The sequence below is a fragment of the Larimichthys crocea genome, chromosome IX (genome assembly GCF_000972845.2).
Source record: "Larimichthys crocea isolate SSNF chromosome IX, L_crocea_2.0, whole genome shotgun sequence".
Classification (NCBI taxonomy): Eukaryota; Metazoa; Chordata; class Actinopteri; family Sciaenidae; genus Larimichthys; species Larimichthys crocea.
The window spans coordinates 11,410,141-11,432,132 of record NC_040019.1 but is presented as its reverse complement, the minus strand read 5'-3'; the positions used below and the strand labels follow the sequence as shown (position 1 = coordinate 11,432,132).

General features: G+C 40.1%; 1 protein-coding gene across 4 annotated transcripts in view; it reads right to left on the bottom strand.

Moving 5' to 3' along the window:
* The window catches only part of arhgap24 (Rho GTPase activating protein 24), a 67,740-nt gene that overhangs the window by 12,575 nt on the left and 33,173 nt on the right, over nucleotides 1–21,992 (bottom strand). The window contains exons 1-2 of one of the 4 annotated variants that reach the window (XM_019253701.2): nucleotides 15,985–16,492; nucleotides 221–343 (exon numbers count right to left, since the gene is read on the bottom strand). In XM_019253701.2, coding sequence (XP_019109246.2) covers nucleotides 221–343; nucleotides 15,985–16,006 — 145 coding nt within the window. In that variant the 5' untranslated portion in view covers nucleotides 16,007–16,492. Of the gene's footprint in view, nucleotides 1–220; nucleotides 344–3,915; nucleotides 4,223–9,130; nucleotides 9,347–15,984; nucleotides 16,493–21,992 lie in introns of those variants that run through there. The other 3 variants (XM_019253700.2, XM_019253702.2, XM_019253699.2) reach the window with 3 other exon arrangements.

The following is a 21,992-nucleotide window of genomic DNA, read 5'->3' as shown; positions in this document are numbered from 1 at the left end:
ATTTTGTCAGTGGGATCAGAGCACGCAGTCAGCAGTTTGGTGGGGTTGAGCCTTGAGCCGAGACGGTGGCGAAATCAGCAGCTTGCTCACACATTGAATAAACACACGCATCCATCCTCCAGCACCACTACTGGACACTTTAAAAGTCATCCAAATGAACGCCGAATCAGATCTCATTCACATCTTTAAGTTAACACTAAATTCTTGCATGTATACTAACCTCCACCAAAAGGAGCCCAGATTACCCTTCGGATCGTCTTCACCCAATCCTCCATGTCATTCTGGGTGCTGGCCATAAGGAGGTAGGTCTCATGGTTGGCTGTCATCCGCTCTTTGTCTCCCCCTGTTCAAATACACAGAGGATCAAACAAATCACAAACAAAGCATTTCTGCTAAGCTGATCAAGAATTTTGAATATAAAAATATTGTTCATTTTAAGTGTATGTGTGCTGGAGGCTTCACATTGAACTTGTGCATGTTGTGTACTGGACTCTGACTGGTTTACAAACTAGTTCTGATATCAGCAAAATCATAAAAGTCAGATTTAAAGTGAGACTTGCTTCCTAAAAACATCCTTTGATTATCATCTCTGAGCATACAATACTCTAAAAGTGAAGTTCAATAATAAGATTTCAGACAATGTCTGACCTTCCAGTGACCAACACAGCACTGACTTTCTGTCCTTGAATGGCAAGATAACTTACTTGAAACTAACCACTAGGTGTCTCTAAAAATGGTAATTTTGGACACACATGCACACACACTGCCCTTTTAACTGCTCCGCTGTAATAAATCAAAAGAAATGTTTATATCTCTGGGCAGAAGTACGTGTTCCATTAGAGGCAGTCTCAACTATCCTGATTCAACTTGTGGATAATGGCCACAAGCACTCTGCTGCCATGTGATACCGGACAGATCCGAGTGGAGGGTCTGGACCTGTATCACATGACGAATACGCTTGCAGCGATTACTATGACAACAGAACAATTTGCACCACTCTACCTCAGCTTCATGAAGATGAAACAAACAGACAAACAAGGACTCGTGGCATTTCACAGCGATGCACCTGCTCTATCATAGGAAGAGATGAGCTATTAAGAGACAAATGATGTGTCACACAATGGTTGAATTATTCATGACTTTGACCACCAGGGATCCTGTTCCATTGATTGCACCACAGGATCAGATCTGCGTGCTGCATACAAAAAATATTTATAGACTAGCTGCTACAACGCAACATGAAAGGCCAGCGAAGGGAAAAGGTTTGCCACCGTGAAGCCCGAATGACTTCTAATGAAGCAGAAATCTATACTTAAACTGTTTTATGACACAAACCAAAAGAGTCATTCATTTGTTAAAGTTGAAATTGCTAAAATGAGATAACCACATCTCTGATGGTAAAAAAACTAAATATAATACTAGAGACACATTTCTCATTGAATTCAACAACTTCTTGAAAAATACTACTACTATTGAGATTTATAGACTAATTTAACAATGTCAATACTATGTAATTAAGGTAAATATATCAATATTTTTAGTAAGGAGCACAGTTTACCATGTTGTCATCAGGCTAATATAATGTTTATTCTCGTCCAAATAGTTAGTTAGTAAGATTATTTGTTAATCCTGGATTAGGTGAACCATTAAAAACAGTGTGCTCTTATTTTGAAAATACAGACAGAATGAGTAGAGATTAAAACACTGATCAGTATTGGTGTGTGGTGTGTTGGGAACATGCACGCACGCTATGTCACTGGACATATGTCTAATTTTTGTTTCTGAATGGTGCATGACTACTGGTGGCTCCCAATGGAGACTATACAGTGGTAGTCAGACACCTGCTATGAAGAAGAAACCTTTCTAATCTATACTAAAACCCATTTTAATGTCAGGTTAAAATCCATTATGTTCTGGCTCCACTGGTATGTTAACAGTGTGAATATCTTAGTTGAGTTTATGTCTTTTTGCTCAGTATTTTAAATTAAACCTACAGTGTCGAACTTTTGTCTCCCCCTTCTGGCAGTGAGAACCAGCCATGGATTCTGCTGTACCTCTTGTTGCTGTAACCCACTCCGGTGCAAAGGTTGTTCCACCAATTCAACCACCAATCAATGCCGGCTTACGTAAAACGTATCACTAACAGTAATGTCCCCACAGAAACCAGACTCCCACACCAGCTTTAAATAAGGCTTGGTTCATTTTAGTTTTGTTGTATATTTTATTACAAATACAGTAGGTATTGGTTACTCTTCATTATGAAAAGAAAATTAAATTGTGATAATTACGTCAAATCACTGTGATTTCGCAACAACCTGCGTGCAACACTCTTTCATCATGAATCTAGAAGTGAGCCATTTGTATATATACACACACACACACATTTCTTCATGTATGGTTTTGTTTCTTTAAAAAATATATCTCAAAACACTTGCACAGATACTGTAGCACTGAAGATGCTTTTAGTTATCTGTTTAAAAGGAATAGGCTCCTAATTTTGGATGACATCCATCTCATGCTCCTAAGTGGCCACTACAAACAAAAGCGTCTTGCCAAGTGATTATAATGTAATGCAATGTAATGGCTTCACCCTAAAACCTTTTTTGTTTTCCTGTCAATAAACCTGCACGTTTGCAAGTTTGGGTAAATGTGATAAATCTGAGGAATGAAGAATGAGGCCCTGGACAGCTGCTGTAGTTCGATTGATGCTCCCTGTCAGACCTGATGAAATCTCATTAGCAGGGAGCAGATGCCAGTGTTTGCCCTGTGCGGCATTCTACATGTTCACAGTGTTTATCCACTATAGGCTCCCTTTACAAACACCGGCAATGTAAACTCAAGTGACAGTAATGAACCTACAGTTAATGCAGCCAATACGTCTCTGAGAGTCAAAAGAGGTTTTAAGTTAGGAGTCACTGTTTTCACAACAAGTCTCCCAGAAAATGTATTCAACTTTTCAGTATACTGAATCATTTCAGGTCATTTTTACCACTCCCTTTTTGGGTAATGTCTGCCGAAATGAAAAACAAACCTAGCATTTTTTTTTTATTCTCAGACCCATGCAGTGAGGTGAAAACAGGTTTTTCATGGATTTGTCACATTGTTGGATTATTGTAAAGGTAATGCAATGCCATATTTTTTAAGGTTTCATATATTTTTTTAATTGTATCTTGCCTACATACTTTTAACAACACAGGACCATGTCCACAGTCCACCATTACAGTAGCCCAGAACGGATAAACCAAACACAGACTCTAAACACTAGAGCCTTTTGCATTGTCCGCAAAATTTTGGGACCACTATAGGTTCTCCTCCTTGAAAGGAGAGGGTGAGGTGAGGGGTATCCAGTTAGTTGCAATATGCAACTTCACCACTACATGTCCTACATGCTTGTTTTTGTTACCTATGACATTGACAGTTCATATATCCCAGGTTCAAGATAATAAGTCGCAGATAATCATAATAATAATAATAATAATAATAATAATAATAATAATAATAATAATAATAATAAAGCAGATTAATGTTGCGCATATAGTTTTAAACAGCCAATATGAGCAGTAACAGTGAAGATGCATGAATAAAGCTTGCACAGACCATCAATGAAGTTTTCCAGGAAACAAGCTCTTCCTTTAAACAGCAGGCTTAGTGTCCCTCTGTTCCAGATCCAGTCATTAGTCAGTACCCGATATTGATTTCCCCTTAGAGCTCTCATTAATTTCACTTCACATGGAGCAGACACGATTGATTCACTTTGTCAATCACAGCCCCCCCCCCCATCTTTAGACCTGAACATGCAAAGCAGCATTCATGATTGAGCTACATCTGCATTCAAATACTGATATTTAAACGTTTGTTATTTGTCCATTCATGAGTAAAAATAAATAAATGAGGCAGCTTCAGCCTCCAGCTCACCTCTTTATGTGCAGGATTCACACCTACGATGTCATTTCTGTCCGCGACGCGCAACAGATTCCCAGTTTGTCAACAAACGATGAACTAACCGGTGAATGTGCCGCTCACCTTCATCCGCATCGAGTTTTTCCTCAGGAGCTTTGGAAAATTAAATATACTCGCTCACGTTTTGGAGTCCTCCGTGTAATAAACTGTTCACAGCGGCTGATAGAATAATGATTTCATTCAGAGAGAGCGAGGATATCGATGTGTTGGTGTGTCCGCTGTGAGAGGGAGACTGTGTGAGACCGACAGGGCCGTGCCAAGGATTTTCAGGGGCTGAAGCAAACCAGCCTCCTGTTGCTTACTGAGCATGGAACTCTTTAAAAATGCTTCCCAAACATAAAAGTGGCTTTTCTTAAAAAAGGTGGAGTAACCTTGAAAACAGTTTTGCACTTCACTTTAGTGAATGCAACTCAAACAGGAGTAAATAGTTCATTTACTGTGGACTATTTTCAGCGGTGGATTAACACTCTTCAAGCTCTGCCATGTGCTGTATATGTCCTGAAAAAGACAAAACCATCTTTGTCATGGCATTGTCTATAACAATATTACATGTTTAATCTGCATAAAATATAAAAACTATACAAAATAATGTAGATTAAGTTGTCATATACAGATACACAGTGAAGATTACTGGATAATATGTTGATGTTGTCAACTGTGAAGTTACTTATGTCTTACATCATGTGACAGCACAATAAGATATATGGTAGATATATTGGTATGTAGTGATGTAACATGTCCCGCAGTGCAGTGTGCTGCATCAAGCTTTGTATACGCAGGTAAATATTAGTATTTTTGGTAGTTTTGTTGGTTTGGTCATCAACAAGAAAAATAGTCACCACATTTATCCTTTAAGTTAGGTAACGTCTTTAAGGTTTTTCCCCCTAATATGTACATTTTAAAACATTAACTGTTTAATGCAGTTGCCTTGTTGTAGAAAGTGCACAACTTTATCAAAGTAATACACATGCCACATTAAGAAGTTTTTGAAAATGACAAGTTTTGACAAAAGGGCTTTCTACATTATCCGTGACGTTCGCAACCACTGTAGTTTCTCGAACACACTTGGAGGGGGAGGTGAGGCGTCGCAATCCGAAACCGCTAAACTCTACACATTGGAGCTTTAAGGAAGTCTTCTATATAAGTGACATCTCAAGTTACCACGTCACAGCAGGTGCAGGCATTTTTTGCAGCATTAGGTTGGAAAATACATTTTTGCTGTCAAACATGCACTTTGTAAAATTCTTCAAAACCTGTTCAGAAAATGTTCTGCCGCAAACACAACCAAGTTGATTGTTATCATACAAGCGTACAACAATTAAATCTGCATATCAATCGGATTTTGACGTGGTCTGAGTGCAAAATCCACTGTCAATATCTCCTTCAAATGCTTGACCTGCCTTTTGTTTAGAACGCTCAGTTATGTACACTTTTATCAAAATGTCATATTAATCAACCCCCATCAGTCTGATGCTCACGTTTTGATCACTGAAGTGGATCTGTCCGATGGTTTCCTCACCAACACCAATTAGTTCCACTGACCAATTTTCCACGCACACGTATCTCAGTCACAGGCATTTCCACCCTGTCCGCATTGTCTGCATTGATTGTCATGCAAAGTAATTGTGTTTTTCTAGTGCCCCTGTGAGTGCTTTTGTCCATATTTAAAAATCAATCAACCCCTAACATAGAGTCTGTGTTTCCACTACTTGAATGGAAAGACAGCATTTCCTTTTGGAAACGTTTGTGAAGCTGTTAAACAAGCGTGCAACAGGATTATACAGCATACCATGGCTATTACAACACACTCCTGTTCCTCCTGCCATTTCCTGTTGATGCTCAGCGTTCTTCCACAGTGGCTGAAATGACCACTTGGTTTATGAAGATGGGCGATATGTCAAACTCACTTAGCACGTGGACAACTTTCTGGACAAAACTCAAAAGTCATTCGCTACCTATGAACCCATATGAAGTATTAATCTTATGCAAATGTAGTGCCAGAACACATTTGCTTTTCAGATCAAATGAATCCACAAATATCAGGAGCAGCACAAGGATAGACATCCATTTTCAGACTGTTGACCCAATAAACAATCAATCAAGACTTACTTTAGAGGATAAACTAATACTGGCTGTCTTAGCGTGGATATTACTGTGTGTTACTTTTGCTTTATGGCAGAAATGTGTTAGTAAGCTTCCAGCCAAGTGCATTACATTTTGTTTGTGACACAGAGCAAAGGGGTTTCTATGAAAAACAGACTTACATCTAGCAGCTGCAATGATTGAGTCATGACTTTGTGAATGACATAGGTGCTGTAAACTGCTCCAGGCATCAATGAATAGTGTTCCATTTGCATACTTGGCAAACATTATTTGCTCTCAATGGGACCTCTTTTATAGCCAAATGCAATAATAATCTTTGAGTGCACAAGTGTTAATCGTTTGGAGACTTTTGTTGAGCTCAATCACAAACACACAGCCTTCCAAGATAACTTAGCATTGTCTCCTGATCTCAGACAGGTCAATCAATGCTTCGACTCCAGGTTAAAACCACCATCAGACAAAGAGATAATCAGGAAAAACCTCATCGCTGTGAAGAGCAAATATTAGCTTTTCAATCCCTGGTCTGCAACTTTTACAGCTTCAGATTTTAGCCAATTAAGTATTAACTGTGGAAAGATAAAACCAGCTGAGCCTGTGGGTAAATCCTCCACGTCTGTCCTCTAAATAAAATGACCAGAGGCTTGTCTTTGACAGATTCTTTACCGGCTGTGGTTAAGCTGCCTGCAAGCATTATTCTCCACCACGCAATTCTCAGACTGCTTGTAGTGTGACTGGCACTGTGTCTAAAGAAAACCCTCAATCATCTCTTCTTAAATGAGACCAATCCTAGCAGGAGTCCGCTGCCAGCGACAGTTGAAGAGCTTTACTTATAGCACGACTGTACCTGAAGAGACAACCATGACGGCTGTCACAATTCCCCCAATTCACCACGCACCGGCGCACTGCGCTAAAGTTTTATGAGCTATGCGGTGAACAATCAGCTTCACAGAGATGTGCAAGCTGGTACAGCTTTTAATAAAGAAGGCACACACAGAAAAGTTTCTCTATTCACCTTAAGACTTCATGAAAAAGTTCAGGAAAAGCAACAATGCCTTTCAATTCTGAACTGTAATTCCATTTACAATATTCTCCATACAATATAACATAACAGCTTATCCTCAAACAAAACTTATCACTTGCATCATATTAAATTATCTCTAACTTTACCATTATTTATAGTTGCCCCCTGTGTGTGTGTGTGTCATAATTACTATGAGAGTTGGGTTGAGTGCAAACAGCTAACAACTGTTCATTCCAGTTTTGACCACCGGCCTTAATGAGTGGCCAAACCCAGCTGCAGACCAGTCTTTAACAAATGGCTCAAAACAGGTGGGAGACAACAAAGGATCCCACTGTGCTGTAATTGCTCACAAATACCTGGAGCCCCGATACACTTCACTCTGACCTGTACGTCTGTAAGTAGGTCCTGTAAAACAACACAACATGTAGAGCGCTGAACTGGGTGACAGTATAAATAATAGTTCAATTTTGTGAATTCATCTTTTAGCATCCACTGTCACCATCACAGGATGCCACGGTATGAAAAACTGCCACAGATTGCCAGTACTGTAAAATAGAACATGACATATAAAGTGTATGTATTGATTAGACTAGTTGGAAAATTCACTTTACTGCCAGAAGAGAAAATCTCAAATCTGTCTGTAAAATATAAAACTATGGCCAAGAGACGGTTACCCTAGCTTAGCACAAAGAAATTGTCTGGCACATAAACCGTTGTTTTTTAAACCCGAAAAATAATTGAACTTGCAACTTTTCACCTCTGGACAAAGCTAGGCTAGCTGTTTCCCCCTGCCTCCAGTCTTTATGCTAAGCTAAGCTAACTGTCTCCTGGATGTAGCTTTATATCAAACAAACAGATATAAAATTGGTCTTGATCTCCTCATCTAAAGTAAAGAAAAAGAAGTGAATAAACATATTTTTGAATTGTAATGATTCCTCTAATGTGGTTACTTTTAAAAAAGAAAGCACGGTTGTCAAAAGTATGTAGGCACGATACAAAATATACGACTGAAACCTTAAAAATATGCCATTGCATTAACTCAACTTTATTTATTTATGTAGCACCTTTCATAAAGAATTGTAGCCCAAAGAGCTTCACAGAGCAGAGTAAAAACAGAAATAGACAACAACTAAAAAGTTCTTAAGGCAACAGAGCAGTTGCATGAAAAACTAGAGATTACCTTTAAAACAGTCCAACAATGTGACAAATCCATGAAAAACCTGTTTTCGCCTCACTGCATGGGTCTGAGAATAAAAAAAAATGGTAGGTTTGTTTTCATTTCGGCAGACATTACCCAAAAAGGGAGTGGGTGTTAAAGTGGTAAAAATGACCTGAAATGATTCAGTATACTGAAAAGTGGAATACATTTTCTGGGAGACTTGTTGTGAAAATGTTAAGTTCTTCCAGACTTTGATTGTGTTGCTTGCCAAGTGGAGGAAGCAGCTGCTGCTGGCCCAGAAAACAATGCAGACACTGTAACTACCTTGTTTAGCTTTAAATGACAAAAATATGTGTCATAATTCTCCCAGTGTGTGAGTGTGTGAGTGTGTGTGTGTGTGTGTGTGTGTGTGTGTGTGTGTGTACAGAGGGAGATTAAATGAATACATCAGTGTCTGTTCTCTCTTGTCTGCATGAGTCTTCTTGTTTGCATGCAAGCAGGGGCAAGTTGAGATTCAATATTGTGTCTAATGATAGTCTTCTCAGAAGTCCACACATCATAAATACCTCCAACAGAACAGGAAGTCACTCACCGAGCGACAAACCAGACTACAATGCAAAATGTTCATTCATACGCAATGATGACGAGGATTTAAAGTGGAGACAAAATCTACATCCTTTTTCATCTATGCTTTACAAATGACAGTGCCCTGATTCACAGAGTTTCATTCATGATCTAATCCTTCTGCAAAGTGCAGCTGTTACAACAAAGAAGTCTGTAGTAAAGACGTCAGTGTACGTTTGGAGAAATTCATCCATTGCCTTGCAGTAAAGAGATACATATAAGGTTATCAACAGGCTCGAAATAGTCAAATAATGCACTGTTACCTTGATGTGAGGATAGCAAATCAGATAATCCGTACTGTGGTAAACTAAAATTCGCCTGATGAACCATCTCCATGTCTCCTACACAGTCCAGATAAAGAAGAAGTTACAAAGTCCCGGCCACCTAGGTTAACTTGAGGACGGGAGTTCCTGACTGGGGAGGTACGCTGCCAGTTTGTGGCCTGGCTCAGAATGAGTGAGTGAGCACAGCTGAGAGGGTGTGAAAGAGAAAGGGAAGAAGGGGAGGGAGGTGAGGTTTGAAGAGGGGGTTGGGGAGGACACACGCACACACACACTCACACACACACACACACGCACATACTTCTCTTAAGCACTGTAATGGGAACAATAGGCAGATCTCTCTGAAGGCTTGGGTTTAAAAAGGCCACTGGTTTGACACAGGGCATGACCCCGTGAGCAAACATGAGATGTCCCATTCACACTGCAGTGCTTTGTGAACATCCTCAACCTCAAACTATTCAGAGCGTAATGATGTAATATTGACTTTTTGCACGTGGACTCAAATAAGCCTTAATATGAGTTATAGACAACATTAACAGTTTACATCACAACATTATTATCATTAATATTATTACCTGAATAGTATGTTACATTGGTATGGTATTATACTGTTTTGTATCAACAAATCTAAACTAACTGTTTGTGCAGACTTTAAAAGGTCAGAAAGAATCATGTACAATACTGAATAAATAATCAAATAATCTGACTGACTAAAATTGAATAAATTGGGCTTATAATAATCATATTAATCAACATTTCTGGCTTTTAAAGGACTAAATGATTACTTAATTAGTTGAAAGAAATATTAAAAATATAATCAATAATAATAATTTAATGAATGAATGAATGAATGAATGAATGAATAATGAAAAAATAATTGGTAGTTGCAGCTCTACAATGACAATAAAGTTCCATCATCTGAATATTATGATGGTTGATAATTATATGAAAACATGAAATTAGGTAACTACATTCACCACCACTACTATAACCACTATTTTTACTTTCTCCATTTTATGTAATCATTAATTTAATATCTTTATGTTTTGGACTTTTGGTCAGACAAAATAAAAAATCTGTGGATGTCACCTATTTTTTGACATTTTATATAATAAAGGATTACTTGATCGGAACAATATTTGACAAATTAACTGATAATGATGTAAGCTGCAATTGTAAATGACAATATATTTGGTTGATAATGATATGAAAATGTAAAAAAACAGAATAATTCAAATGATGATACCAAATCTGACTCTTTCATATCCAAAACTGTCATTACAACTTTTACATTGTACATTTTTACATTTCTGCACAGACTCTGCATGAATCGATAGGTGTCCGGTTCCACCTGACCCCCTGTAAGGTATCGATGGCTAATTCTCTTCCTGGTGTCACGGTGGTCCTTGTCTGTCAATCAACATAATCTGAAGGCAGACACCACAACATTAGCCTCCACCTGAGTCCCCAAAGACATTGTCTGGTGGAGAACACTGACGCCATAGAGTTACTATGGCTATCGATTACAATCTGATGCTGAGTGAGTAACAGAGTGAATAGGAGTGGGGAGGTCAAAGGGGATAAGGGTTGTTTGGCTGTCCCTCTATAGGCGCCCATGGGGAAGAAGGTAATCATGGCACCAAAAAAAATGGAGAACAGTAATAATTTTTGGCACTGAAAGGCAAACCTGATGCCCTTTACTACTTTGGTTCTAAAGCTTCAACGCAATGCCTTTAAATCTCTTTCAAAAGAATCTCCTTAATAAAAAAACAAATTATTATTATTATTATTATTCAGTCACTCCATGTTCTCAAACACAAGGGAGTGAACTGCACTGGTCAAAGGCAGCTGTTGAGTATGAGCGAGATAATGAGTTGTTGTGAGGGCAGTCGTGGAAGCAATGGGTCAGTCCGTTCATGGAGGTCACAAGGTTGTCAAAAAGCCAAGTGTCTCTGTTCTGATTTCATGCCAACTAAGCTAAGAGCTATGTCTGTGTGTCCTGCCAAGCCTGCTGTAAATATACCATTATGTAAGGGGAATCAATTTCAACTTCAACTCGAAGGAAACACACTTCAGACTTGACTTATAGTTCAGAACTTGTGTTGGAACATAAATTAATATGATAAGACTTGAGACTGATCATGCTGCCACCTTCTTTTTCCAATGTTACTCTGACAAGAAAAGAATACAGTACATCATGTTTGCTATGATGGATTATTATCTTGAGCTAGTTTCCTAAAGGGGGTGTTCATACTTCATTGAAATGGAAACCAGTGGCAGCCTTTAGGGCAGGAAATTTGAATCAAACAATCTAAAATAAACTCTGTTTTGCTTTGGAAAATTGTCATGGCCATTAGTATACGTGACCTGTAGTAAATACACATACATACACAATGTGTATTTGATTTGTTTAAAGCCAAAACTGACAACTGTAAGTATAAATCACAAATGACATTTATGGAAGCTCTTAGCCATTGGCATGAAACCACAAACATTTTGTTCCAGCTATTTATTTCAGTGGTGACTCGCAGTATAACGTGAGATTAATTCTATACTAATTCCAAACATCTTTAAACTATGCATGACAACACTTTGAGGTTTGTTAAAATACCAAAATCCTTACGAGTGAGCCGTTTAGACCACTGACAGCTTCAGCGACTACTGACTGTGGGGGGGATCAGTATCCCATTAAAATGTTAGGAGTGTTGAGTTTTGGTGAGGGCTGGCGGCTGTTGTCACTTGAACACTTGCACGCAATGCTGGAAGGCTGAAACATTACATCAGTGATACAGGCAGACTGATACTTCAGAGGAAGCTCTTGGAAAGGTGCAGTGCATTCAGATCCAAGAGTAAAAACCTTGAGTGGCTCTGCAGGAGAGCTCTCTAAAGGCAACCCGACACCAGCTTTTAATGCACATGTCATCACCATATTGTCAAAGAATCCATGATTCAGGTACAGCCAGACGCACTTAAAGTAAACAGTTATACTCTCTGTTGGGCTGCAATGTGTTTGACAGAGTAAGTGTTTCTGCGCTGTGTGTATGTGCTGTAACATGCATGTGAGGTTGTGTAAACATATCTCACCATGACAGATCACCAATTCAAGTATATATCACGCACTCAGAGCCGTGAGACTGTGAGTGTGTTTATTGTGCACGCCTGGAATTCATACTCAGCCGTGCACTCTGCGACCCAAAATGAATGATCTCTCACAAAGTTGGAGCGATATGTGAATCTGTTTTGATTAAGATGCAGGATGTTGTCAGTGCTCATATGTGCACAGATGCATGTACGGTTGCTGCTCCATAAATCAAAGGGTGAGATTTTCTGCAGGGTAACATGTCATTCACCTCAATCAGCATCTTTGTTTACAAATGTTTGTGATATTACAGCTTCCATCTTGATTGCTACGATAAAGAAAAAGATAAAACATCGAGTGACAATTATGTTGGAAGGAAAAGATGTCGACAAACATCCTGGCTTTCTCAGTGAAGAATGAAACAAGGAGTGGACTTCACAAAGTAGCTGTTGCTCCGCTCACTAATACCTTCTAATATCACCTTTCAGCACTGATGAGGGCTTCAGGGCAGATGCACACCTGCACTCCCCGCAGCCAAAATTGGCAGGTTGAGTCAGCCTGGCCTTTGAACTTTTCAGACAGGGTTATAGAAACCTGACTTCTGGTTTAGTGTGTGACTACTTGAGGCAGAGTAACTTACTTATTCTGTCTTTCCCCATGAGAACCAAAGAGAAGGAAGGGGGGGGTGCAGAGAGATGCAACAAAGATGTGGAGGAAAGAAAAAAGGCTGACAGCTCCTTAAGAAAAATGCTTCTCATGATTTTCATTCACATGAAGTAATTTCATTATAAAATGAATTCACTCTGGTTATGTGTCACAGAAGCATTAATCAACATTTTCATTTCCTAGATTGCTTCAGGAGATTGAAGGGGCTGCCAGAGGTGAACATTATTGTGATAGAAAGTAAAGATAAATCTGACATTCATCAATCATCACCCTGCATGAGCCTTTCCCATCACTTCATATCTACACTTAGTGACTGATGAGGTGGAACACGGACGAATGACACCATTTTCAGTGCAAAAATAGTGAATGTGTTCCCTGAGCAGAAGCATGTGTGTAATAAACTCAGGCTTGTCTGTGCCAGTTATTCTTGGTGTGTGTTTCTACACACATATCTGCTTGTTGGCCAAACCCAGAAGGCACGCACTATAAAACTTCCTGTTGACTCACTGCCCAATTATTTGGACAGCCAATGGACAGCGCCCATCAGCTCCGGCAAGATAAGCGTGTTTTCATTTTGGCCATCGCAGCAATCCTGTCTACGTTGCCGCTCCACATCCTCGTTGTTTTCTCTGACAAAGCTGGCCAAAGCACTGCCGGTTTGGGAGGGCCGCAGTGCAGACGGAGTGCAGGGGAGCTGGGTCAAAGAAAAAGATTGGTGGTGATCTAAGTGGAGAGACAGAGAAATGCTGACGACGAGGTTGGCTCTTTGTGTGTGTGTTTGAGAGCGCATCGCTGGAGTTTTGCTGATGTCGTTCGGTCAGTTCTCCTGGTTCAAAGCTGTCCTATAAATAAAGCTTTCATTAACTACAGTCTCTGGTGTGGCTACTACTAATGCACATCCATCACAGAATCACAGAATATAGTTTTGATGCCCTTAGCAAAAGTGAAATGGTCTTCTGCGACTATTTTGATGATTGATTGATCTGCTGATTGTTTCCTCAGTTAATGAATCATTTAGTCTCTAAATTGTCAGATCATACCAGTCAAACATTCTTCTACATACTTTTGTTTTTAGTTAGCACAACTAAGCTTCATTGGCTAATACTGTTAGGCATGCTCACTTATTGTCACTTAGTTTTATTACTCGCTGCCGCCTCAGGCAAGTAATGAGACGTGTTGAATTCAACCAGTAGATTTTGCAGTATGAGACAAACTGGCCTCCGAATCATTTGCTTTGCCAGACAATGGGTGGAGAGTTTCACAAACATCTCCTGTGAAACTCCAGAGACTAAGCTGCTGGATGTTTTACTCGTTCAATCATCACATAGACTGGTTATATGCAGGCCAATATTCAAATGCAGCCAAGAATGATTCGTCTAGATGTTACAACTATGTGAGGCTTAGGAAATCCTTGGACAGTGTTCACAATAATTGCTTAGCTTAACAATTTCAAACTAAATAGGAATCGGTTTGTTATACTTACCAACTGTTTTCAATGTTTCAAACACCTCTCGTCTTTCCTCTTTCTTGAAGTCTCATTCCTGCCTGAACATTCGACATATACAGTATTTCTTCTGTCCGATTTCTCTCCCATCTGTTGCTTCAAAGTTTTGCATGAGAGCAGCTTTAGATTTACAGGGAGGCTTGGAGCCATGAATTCAGGAGTGTGTTCTGTTATCTGCCCCAAGCAGCCAAGCAAAGTGAAATTTGACCCAGCTTTTTCTTTTCTTTTCTTTTCTTTTTTTTTGCTAAGCATGATTTTTCTTCCTCTGGCAAGATTTTTTTTTTTTCTAAAAGCTACATATCCAGAACAATACATGTGGGTGGCCTTTAAACTACAGGGGAACTAAAAGCTTGTGTTGTCATACAAGTTATTCAAAAGGCTCCAATGGTTAAAACTTGTTCACACCATTTCAGTGGTGTTTCCACAGTGTGCAGTGCAGGACAAAACCCTACAGTATAACTTAATATTTACAGGTTATTAGCGTATAGGAATTGCTAAACTTTGTATTTAGTATCCCGATTATGTACTGTTGGAGATGCTTAACCCAACAGGTTAACAAAATTTTGGGAACTCTGCTGATTTTACACATCTAAGTCTGTGTACAGGTCTTAGAGAGTGCTACTATATTTGGGAAAACAATCGTATGAAGCCTTTTGTGTCTCCAGAGGGAGCTGCGTGAAATCTAATAAATTGACCTGAGTGATACAAGATTGTAGCTCACTCATCATCTCTGCTTTAGGCAAACGGTTCATGGTTACATTCTCCGCTACTAGCACACCTCAATCTTTGACTGAGCAGGTGCCAGGTTTTGAGAGTGAATGTGTGGAATAAATACGCCTTGATATCTCTGTTTTCTAAATGTCTAATCTGTGTCCGACATTGTTAATGCGCCTAATGTTGCGTGCAGTTTCTGGTAGCCTAAGAACTAAAACATATTCTCATTCTTTTTAGTTATAAGCCACACCAAATGACACCATCTCCTTAATAAAAAGTAGAACAGCAGTGTGTAGAAAATGTAATGCACTGAAAATTAAAATAAAGACATGTTCGTCATCGAGCTAAATCAAGATATTTAGCACAGAGCAAAGCCTGTTAACATTAATGCATATAAAATGAAACATACTGTCAGAAATAATAACTCCAATATTGTTGCAAGCATGTTTGTAGATGTTGGTATAGAGGACAAATAAAAAGGAAGCTGCAGAGATGTCACCACGACTGTAGGAAAGTCAGGAATGTGAGCATCATAAACTGCTCATCTGAAATCACAGCAGCAATAAACATAAGCTTATAAACTGTAACTTGTCAAACATCCGTCTGCTGAAATGACAAATGGACAGCGCATGGAAAAGACACTTTCTCAATGAGAAGAGAAGAGAGCGTAATTTGCAACTCATCTGCAAATAGCTTTGTGTCTTAAGTTTAAGACAAGTAAAGCTGCCTGAGAAATCCTTCCACTGCTTCCGTCAGTCGGAACTGAAACTAAAGACAGTGCAAAGTCTAAGAATATCACTGCCATCGTGATGAAACGGTCCAAACCAGATGCAAACGTGTTAGTATTCATTACTGTTATGCAAAGAGACAAACCTGGGTTGGAGTTAAGATCCATGGGGTGCAGAGGAAGACGTGCTCCCTTCTCAGCTGGAGGTGGAGGGAGCAAAAGCCACGCTGTCGCTGCTGACCGCTGGCCCCCCAGTGCCACTTCTTCATCTGTTCTTGATCTGTGCCACAGATAGATTTATCTCCTTCTGTTTTTCCTAAAACACACTCCACTGTTCTCTCTACTGTCCTTCCTACTCTCCCCCTCCTTCCTTCGCTTCTCGCTTTCCTCCACCTCATATAACTCTTTCGCCCTAAAACTTCATTCTGTCAAGTCAAAGGCAGGTCAATGTGACACACCAACCCGGCGCACTTAGGCAACTTTAGTCTATGGCTGGTCCGTCTGCCTCTCAGGAAGCTTTTTCCTCTACACACACCTCTGACAAAGGAGCTGAAAGAGCATATTTCTAAGAAACACACAAAAGAAGTGTAGGAGAGAGCGAGAGCGAATGAAACTGAGTGAGACAGCAAGCCGAAGGCAAGATGGTGTGTCTGCTTGTCTCTGAAGGAAGTGAGAGGGGTGGGGTGGGAGCTGGTGGTGGTGGAGGTGTAGGGGGGAGGGGGTGCCTCGTAAATCAAGCTGCCCTCCCCAAAGAGGGGACCTGTAAATCTGGCGAACGAAGAGTGGGCACTCGGCCAAATGACTCATCCGCAGCGCTCTATAAATACAGCCGTGCGGGGTCGACAAGGCTGCTGCTACTGGTAGCCAAGAAGCCCTGAGACACCGGGATTTCTCACTCTTGGAGGAAGGTCTTTAATAGCCTCCTTATCGTTTTTCAATCTCACCCAGACTTAAAGGAGAACCGCACATCATTGGCTTCTATTAAATGGCAGAGCGCCCCTTTGAACCCATGCTTGGAGGGTGATCAAATTTAAGGCCGACACTACCTGTTGGATTTAACTCCGGAGGGGGGAAAAAATGGTAGTGAGGAGACATCTAAATATTTATGCAGACAGAAATCAGTTTACATACCACTGGTCTGAACGTTAAAGTCTAGAGTCCCCATCAGACAAACATACTGTAGTCAGCTCTCGCCGAGGCATGGCCAACCTGATACATGTAGGAGCAGAGGTTGTGGACGGGGGTGAGAGTAAGAGGCTGATGGAAGAGATTGCTATGTGACAGGTCAAATACCAATCCCCTCAATAGGGCTGTTATGTAAGCATCTGAGCTTCCTGTCCTGTCCCCCCTCTTTGGCCTGAGACTTGGCCTGTTTGCAGGCCTCAGTGCATTTCCTCCAGAGGATCTCACTGTCGCAGACTCGCACGTAGGAAAAGGAAGGAGAAGGCCTGGGATTCTCTTAACATAAATGAGAATGAGGCGGATATTTCAAACAACATCTACCACATACAAAAGGTATGCAGCTTATTGTTTGGATATGCTGAGTTCCCCACTCCTCTGCGTTTTGTCACGTACTTTTTTTTTCTGAATCAGCACGTCACAGCTCATCACACAAAAGACTGTGTCCGCTTGAGATACATGGGGTCAAATAAGTGTGTAAGATTACAAAGTTGTGTTTCGTTGTCCTTCATACCTCAGAGACAAAACCATTTACCACTGCAAGTTACTAGTTTATCATCTTTCAACGGTATGACAGCTTTGTTTGGAGCTAGTGGAGGATGCATCATTAAGTGAAACACTTCTCCTGTACAATATAAAAAGTATAGCAGGCAACATTGCATGTCCACTCATCCCACACGTTATCCTCTTGCGTTGTTATTGCAGCTGCCATTTCCCATTTAGTGCTTGATCAATCATGGCTTGATGAAAAATGGGCTTCATCATTCACGGAGCTTTTTGAGCCATTATGTTTGCTCCCACAGGCTTTGGTCCCATCACTAAAATACACAAACTGCACTTTGTGTTATTACAGTGAAATATAAGAGGACTGTAACCACTTATCAGACTTCTGCTGAAGATACTGACCATAAATCATATTTAATGTTTGTGTGCTTGTGGAAAGGAGAGGGGAAATAAAGATATATTTTAATATTTTGGGATATTATTTGGTTTCCTGAGTTCGATGGGAAGAGCAATACCACCACCAGCTTAGCTTAGCATAGCATGAAGACAGTGGGAATCAGCCGGCTCGGGTCTGTCCTAGGTAACAGGCTTACTATAGCTTGTCAGCTGTAATGACTTCCTCAGGTTTCCGCTGGTTGCCTGGCAACCTCTGTGATGACAAGACTCCAGGAAGTTGCTGAAATAGTCCAGCACATAAACTTCTTGTAAAACAACAACCTTATGGTAACCCGAGTTAACTGGCTGCAAGCTGTGGCTTTATATTTAACAGATAGTAGATATCTTCTCATATAACTCTCTGGCTAGAAAGCGAAAAAAAAAAAAAAATCACCAACCATTTTTTTAATTCATTTGAGCACACAAAAATAGTATCTTATAATATCTTACGTCACCTTACTCATCACTGAACTGAACACTCTCCAGACCTCCTTCCTTAATGAGCAATGTGTAAATCCCACACAGAAGGGAGGCCTCCTTGTCAGAGAGTCCAGTGGCTCCCTTAATAAAACTAATAATTTTATAATAATAACTAATAATAAGTATATCTGAGTGCACAATGACTGAACAGCTGGCTGCTGAAGCCCCAAGAGTCCAGACTCCCACATCACCTCCTGCAAGATACCTTGGGATCCTTGGTCAGTGACCTTTTTCCTAATCCACAAAGCAAGCAAACTTCAAACCTTTCAACAGACTGTGAAAGGGTAAAAAGATGTTGCCTCTGCTTTGAAAACCAACAACAGTCTACGTTGTTACTTTTAAATCTATTTGACAGGCAGCCAGAGTTTCCTTTCCAGCACCTTGTCACGGGCTTTCAGAGGAAGGGAGTTTGAGTTGTCAGCAATATGTCTGAGCACAAAATCACCAAAATGTTTTCCTTCCAACATCTGCTAATGGAGCAGCTCCTAAATTCTGTGTGACACTGAAGAGTCCTTTCAATCACGGCACCTCAACCTTATCCAGACAGGTTGCATCCATGCCCACTGCCTTGACATTGATGGATTTCTATTTCAGCCACCACTGCCAAGGAAATATTCTCAGAGTACAACATTTTCCTCCCTTTTCTCCTGAATAAAAGATGTGTCTACAGGGCTTTCTTTCTCAAACTGCTTCTTACACCTTCCAACTTATTTCTCCCGTCAATGTCAGCATTTCCATGCTTCTACAAAGACACACTAAGCAACGTTCTGCCTCTGCCTTCTGGCACATTGAATAGTTTTCCAGAGCTCGATAAGGAATATGTAAAAATCATTCTCCCATGCCTCTATTATCTGCTTCCAACCCAAGCCTCTGTTTTAGCAACTTGGCTGAAGCAGCCTTGCCTATTTGCTGGCCTGCAAATAACTTTCAGAGTAAGGAGTACCAACTGGGGGACTCTTATTTTAGACTGGTACTGGTCTTCACTGGCATCAACCAGCAGGACTTTGAGCTACCACCAGCAACTAGCTTTTGAGCAACTTCGATTTGCCACTTTCCTGACAGAGGTATCTGAACAGGAAGGATGGTGACAGACATTTTAGTTGGCTACTAGCTCCGTCTGTTGTTTGAATAATACAGTTGCAGTGTGGATTTCTTTACAAGCTGTTGGCCTCTTGTGTTGCTTGCCATAACAAACATTGTTGTAAAGCTGTGTCAGGCGATCCAGGTCTTTGCAATGAACTCAAAGTTTGTATGATAAGGCTGTGAACCAGACTAAAAGCCTTTAGATAAGCTAATGGCCATGTGAGGCTGCACTGTAGGCATGGCAAAATACACAAAATAAAGTAAAGCTGTGTGTAATGGGAATGTTTAGCACATATTTAGTCATAAACCAGTGAACTGCACAAATTTTAAAGGTTCGGTGTGTAAGATTTAGCAGAACCTAGCAGTGAAGTTGCAAATTGAATACTCTCCCATGCCCCAAAACTAAATTCAAACAAAACTCTGGCTGCAAAAATCACATAAAAAGCAAAAGGCCATATCTAGATCAGTGTCTGCTCAGGGCTACTGTAAAAAAAAATGGCGGTTCAACATGAAAGAAGACCTGCTCTTGCTGCAGATATAAATGACAAATTTTCTCTTCTTTCTTATTTTCAGCTGATTATACAGAAATGAAAACATACCACTGAATATTATATTCAGTTCCTGCCAATAGATACTCCTAAATCTTACACACGGGACCTTTAAAGCTTGATCGGATGATGGTGCTAGAGGAGAAGTTGAAAGAGCAGCAAAGTTAACATAGATCATCCTGAAGGGAGTATGTACCAAATTCCTTCATACCTGGCAATTCTTCTTATAAATGTCTCTATTTGAAAGAGAGACACAGTGTGTGTTTGTTGTAATGTCAACACATTGCATTTAACCTCCTGTTTCAAAAGGTTGCTCTTGTATTGGGAAATAAATGTTTTTCAAAATTTGTTCCACAGTGCTGAGCTCCAAATAAACTGTCACAATCTCAAACACAAACATCCTTCCCTGCGATCCCTCCCTGAGTAAAATCTCACTAATGAAGCCAGTGGGTGGCTGTTTCCAACACTGAATGTTGCATCAGAGGAGAAAACTCTTCAGTTATTGGATTGTGGGTTTAGAATATTAAGGAATATAAAACTGTCTGATATCATGAGATAATTCAAGATGAAATATGTCTGTGATGCATGAAAATCTCTAAGCATCAAGCACACATACATTTTAGTGACACACTTTGGCGTGAAATTCTTGCATGGTACTGAACCATTTCTGGATTTTCTTACTTCATGCTGTGCGTGTCTCTTAGATGGCCCTCTCCCCCTTTGTATTGCTGATTGCTTGGGGTCATAAATTCAGCTATCAAGAGAACAGCAAGTGAATCTCAGAAGCTCCATATGAGAAATGTCAACAGCACCAGATTGTCAGGCCACAACTCCTCCAGGAGGCCATATGCTGCTGTGTCACACACAGCGGGTTATTGACTTTATATGCACAGTGGGAAAACATGGATATGCGTAAACATGTCTGCACACCCACACATATACAAACATACACTGAGGAAGAGAGGAAAGAGAAGTTCAGCTTCTGACCTTTCTGAAAATGTCATATCACAAAGCAAAGTCTTGAGAGGGAAAGGACACTGACATCCCACAAGCGCTGACCACACAGACACAGACAACACTTTTATATGCAAAGCAGACTCTCATGCCTCTCCGGGCTTCATCATTTTACCACAGTGATATTCATAACATCAATTCCACTGCTTTCCCTCTTAATGCATGCCTTCAGTCTGTAGATCTACTCCTCTTGGATTTATGATGCATTAGACGCTGGGCGGGCGCCATACATCCAACCACTAATGAAATCAATATATATAAAAAAATGTACAGAACAGAGAGCTGCTTGTTGGATTGATTTGATCAAACTTGTGTATGGATTAATATATGTTGTATATATGACAGTGAGATGTGTGTAGGAGGTGGTGTTTGTGTGAATTTGATTTCCTGGAGCTTTTTAGTCAATGAATTCAGGGTGGTGCTCTCTCTCCCCTGGTGCTATAATTAATATTCTCCTGTTTAATCCATTTTATTTAGTCATAACTTAATTCATCCTCTCTTTCCTCTCAAGAGGCACAATATAAACCTCGCCATACATGTTTAAAAGACCATGGTGTGTGACATTTGGTTTCGCCAAAGGAATGAATGCACAACAAAGAGTAAATCAAATGTTTGAAAACTCCGATTTTGTGGAGCTTCTTTTTGAAACATAACCTTGAAATAGACCTGCGAGTGAAGCTGTGAGCCTGTTGTGGCATTAAATAATCCACGGTCTTTCAGACACTCAATAAACACTGTTATAATATGTGCATACAGTTAACAAGAGCTGATAGAAATGGATTATTCAGCCAACCCTCTTAAATAAACATGATTAAAGTAAAGTATAGCAGCACCAGTGGTTACTGAAACTCTGTTTATGCAATAGGGGCGCACACACGCACAGCTAGTGCCAGCACCAGGAGTTATTCATA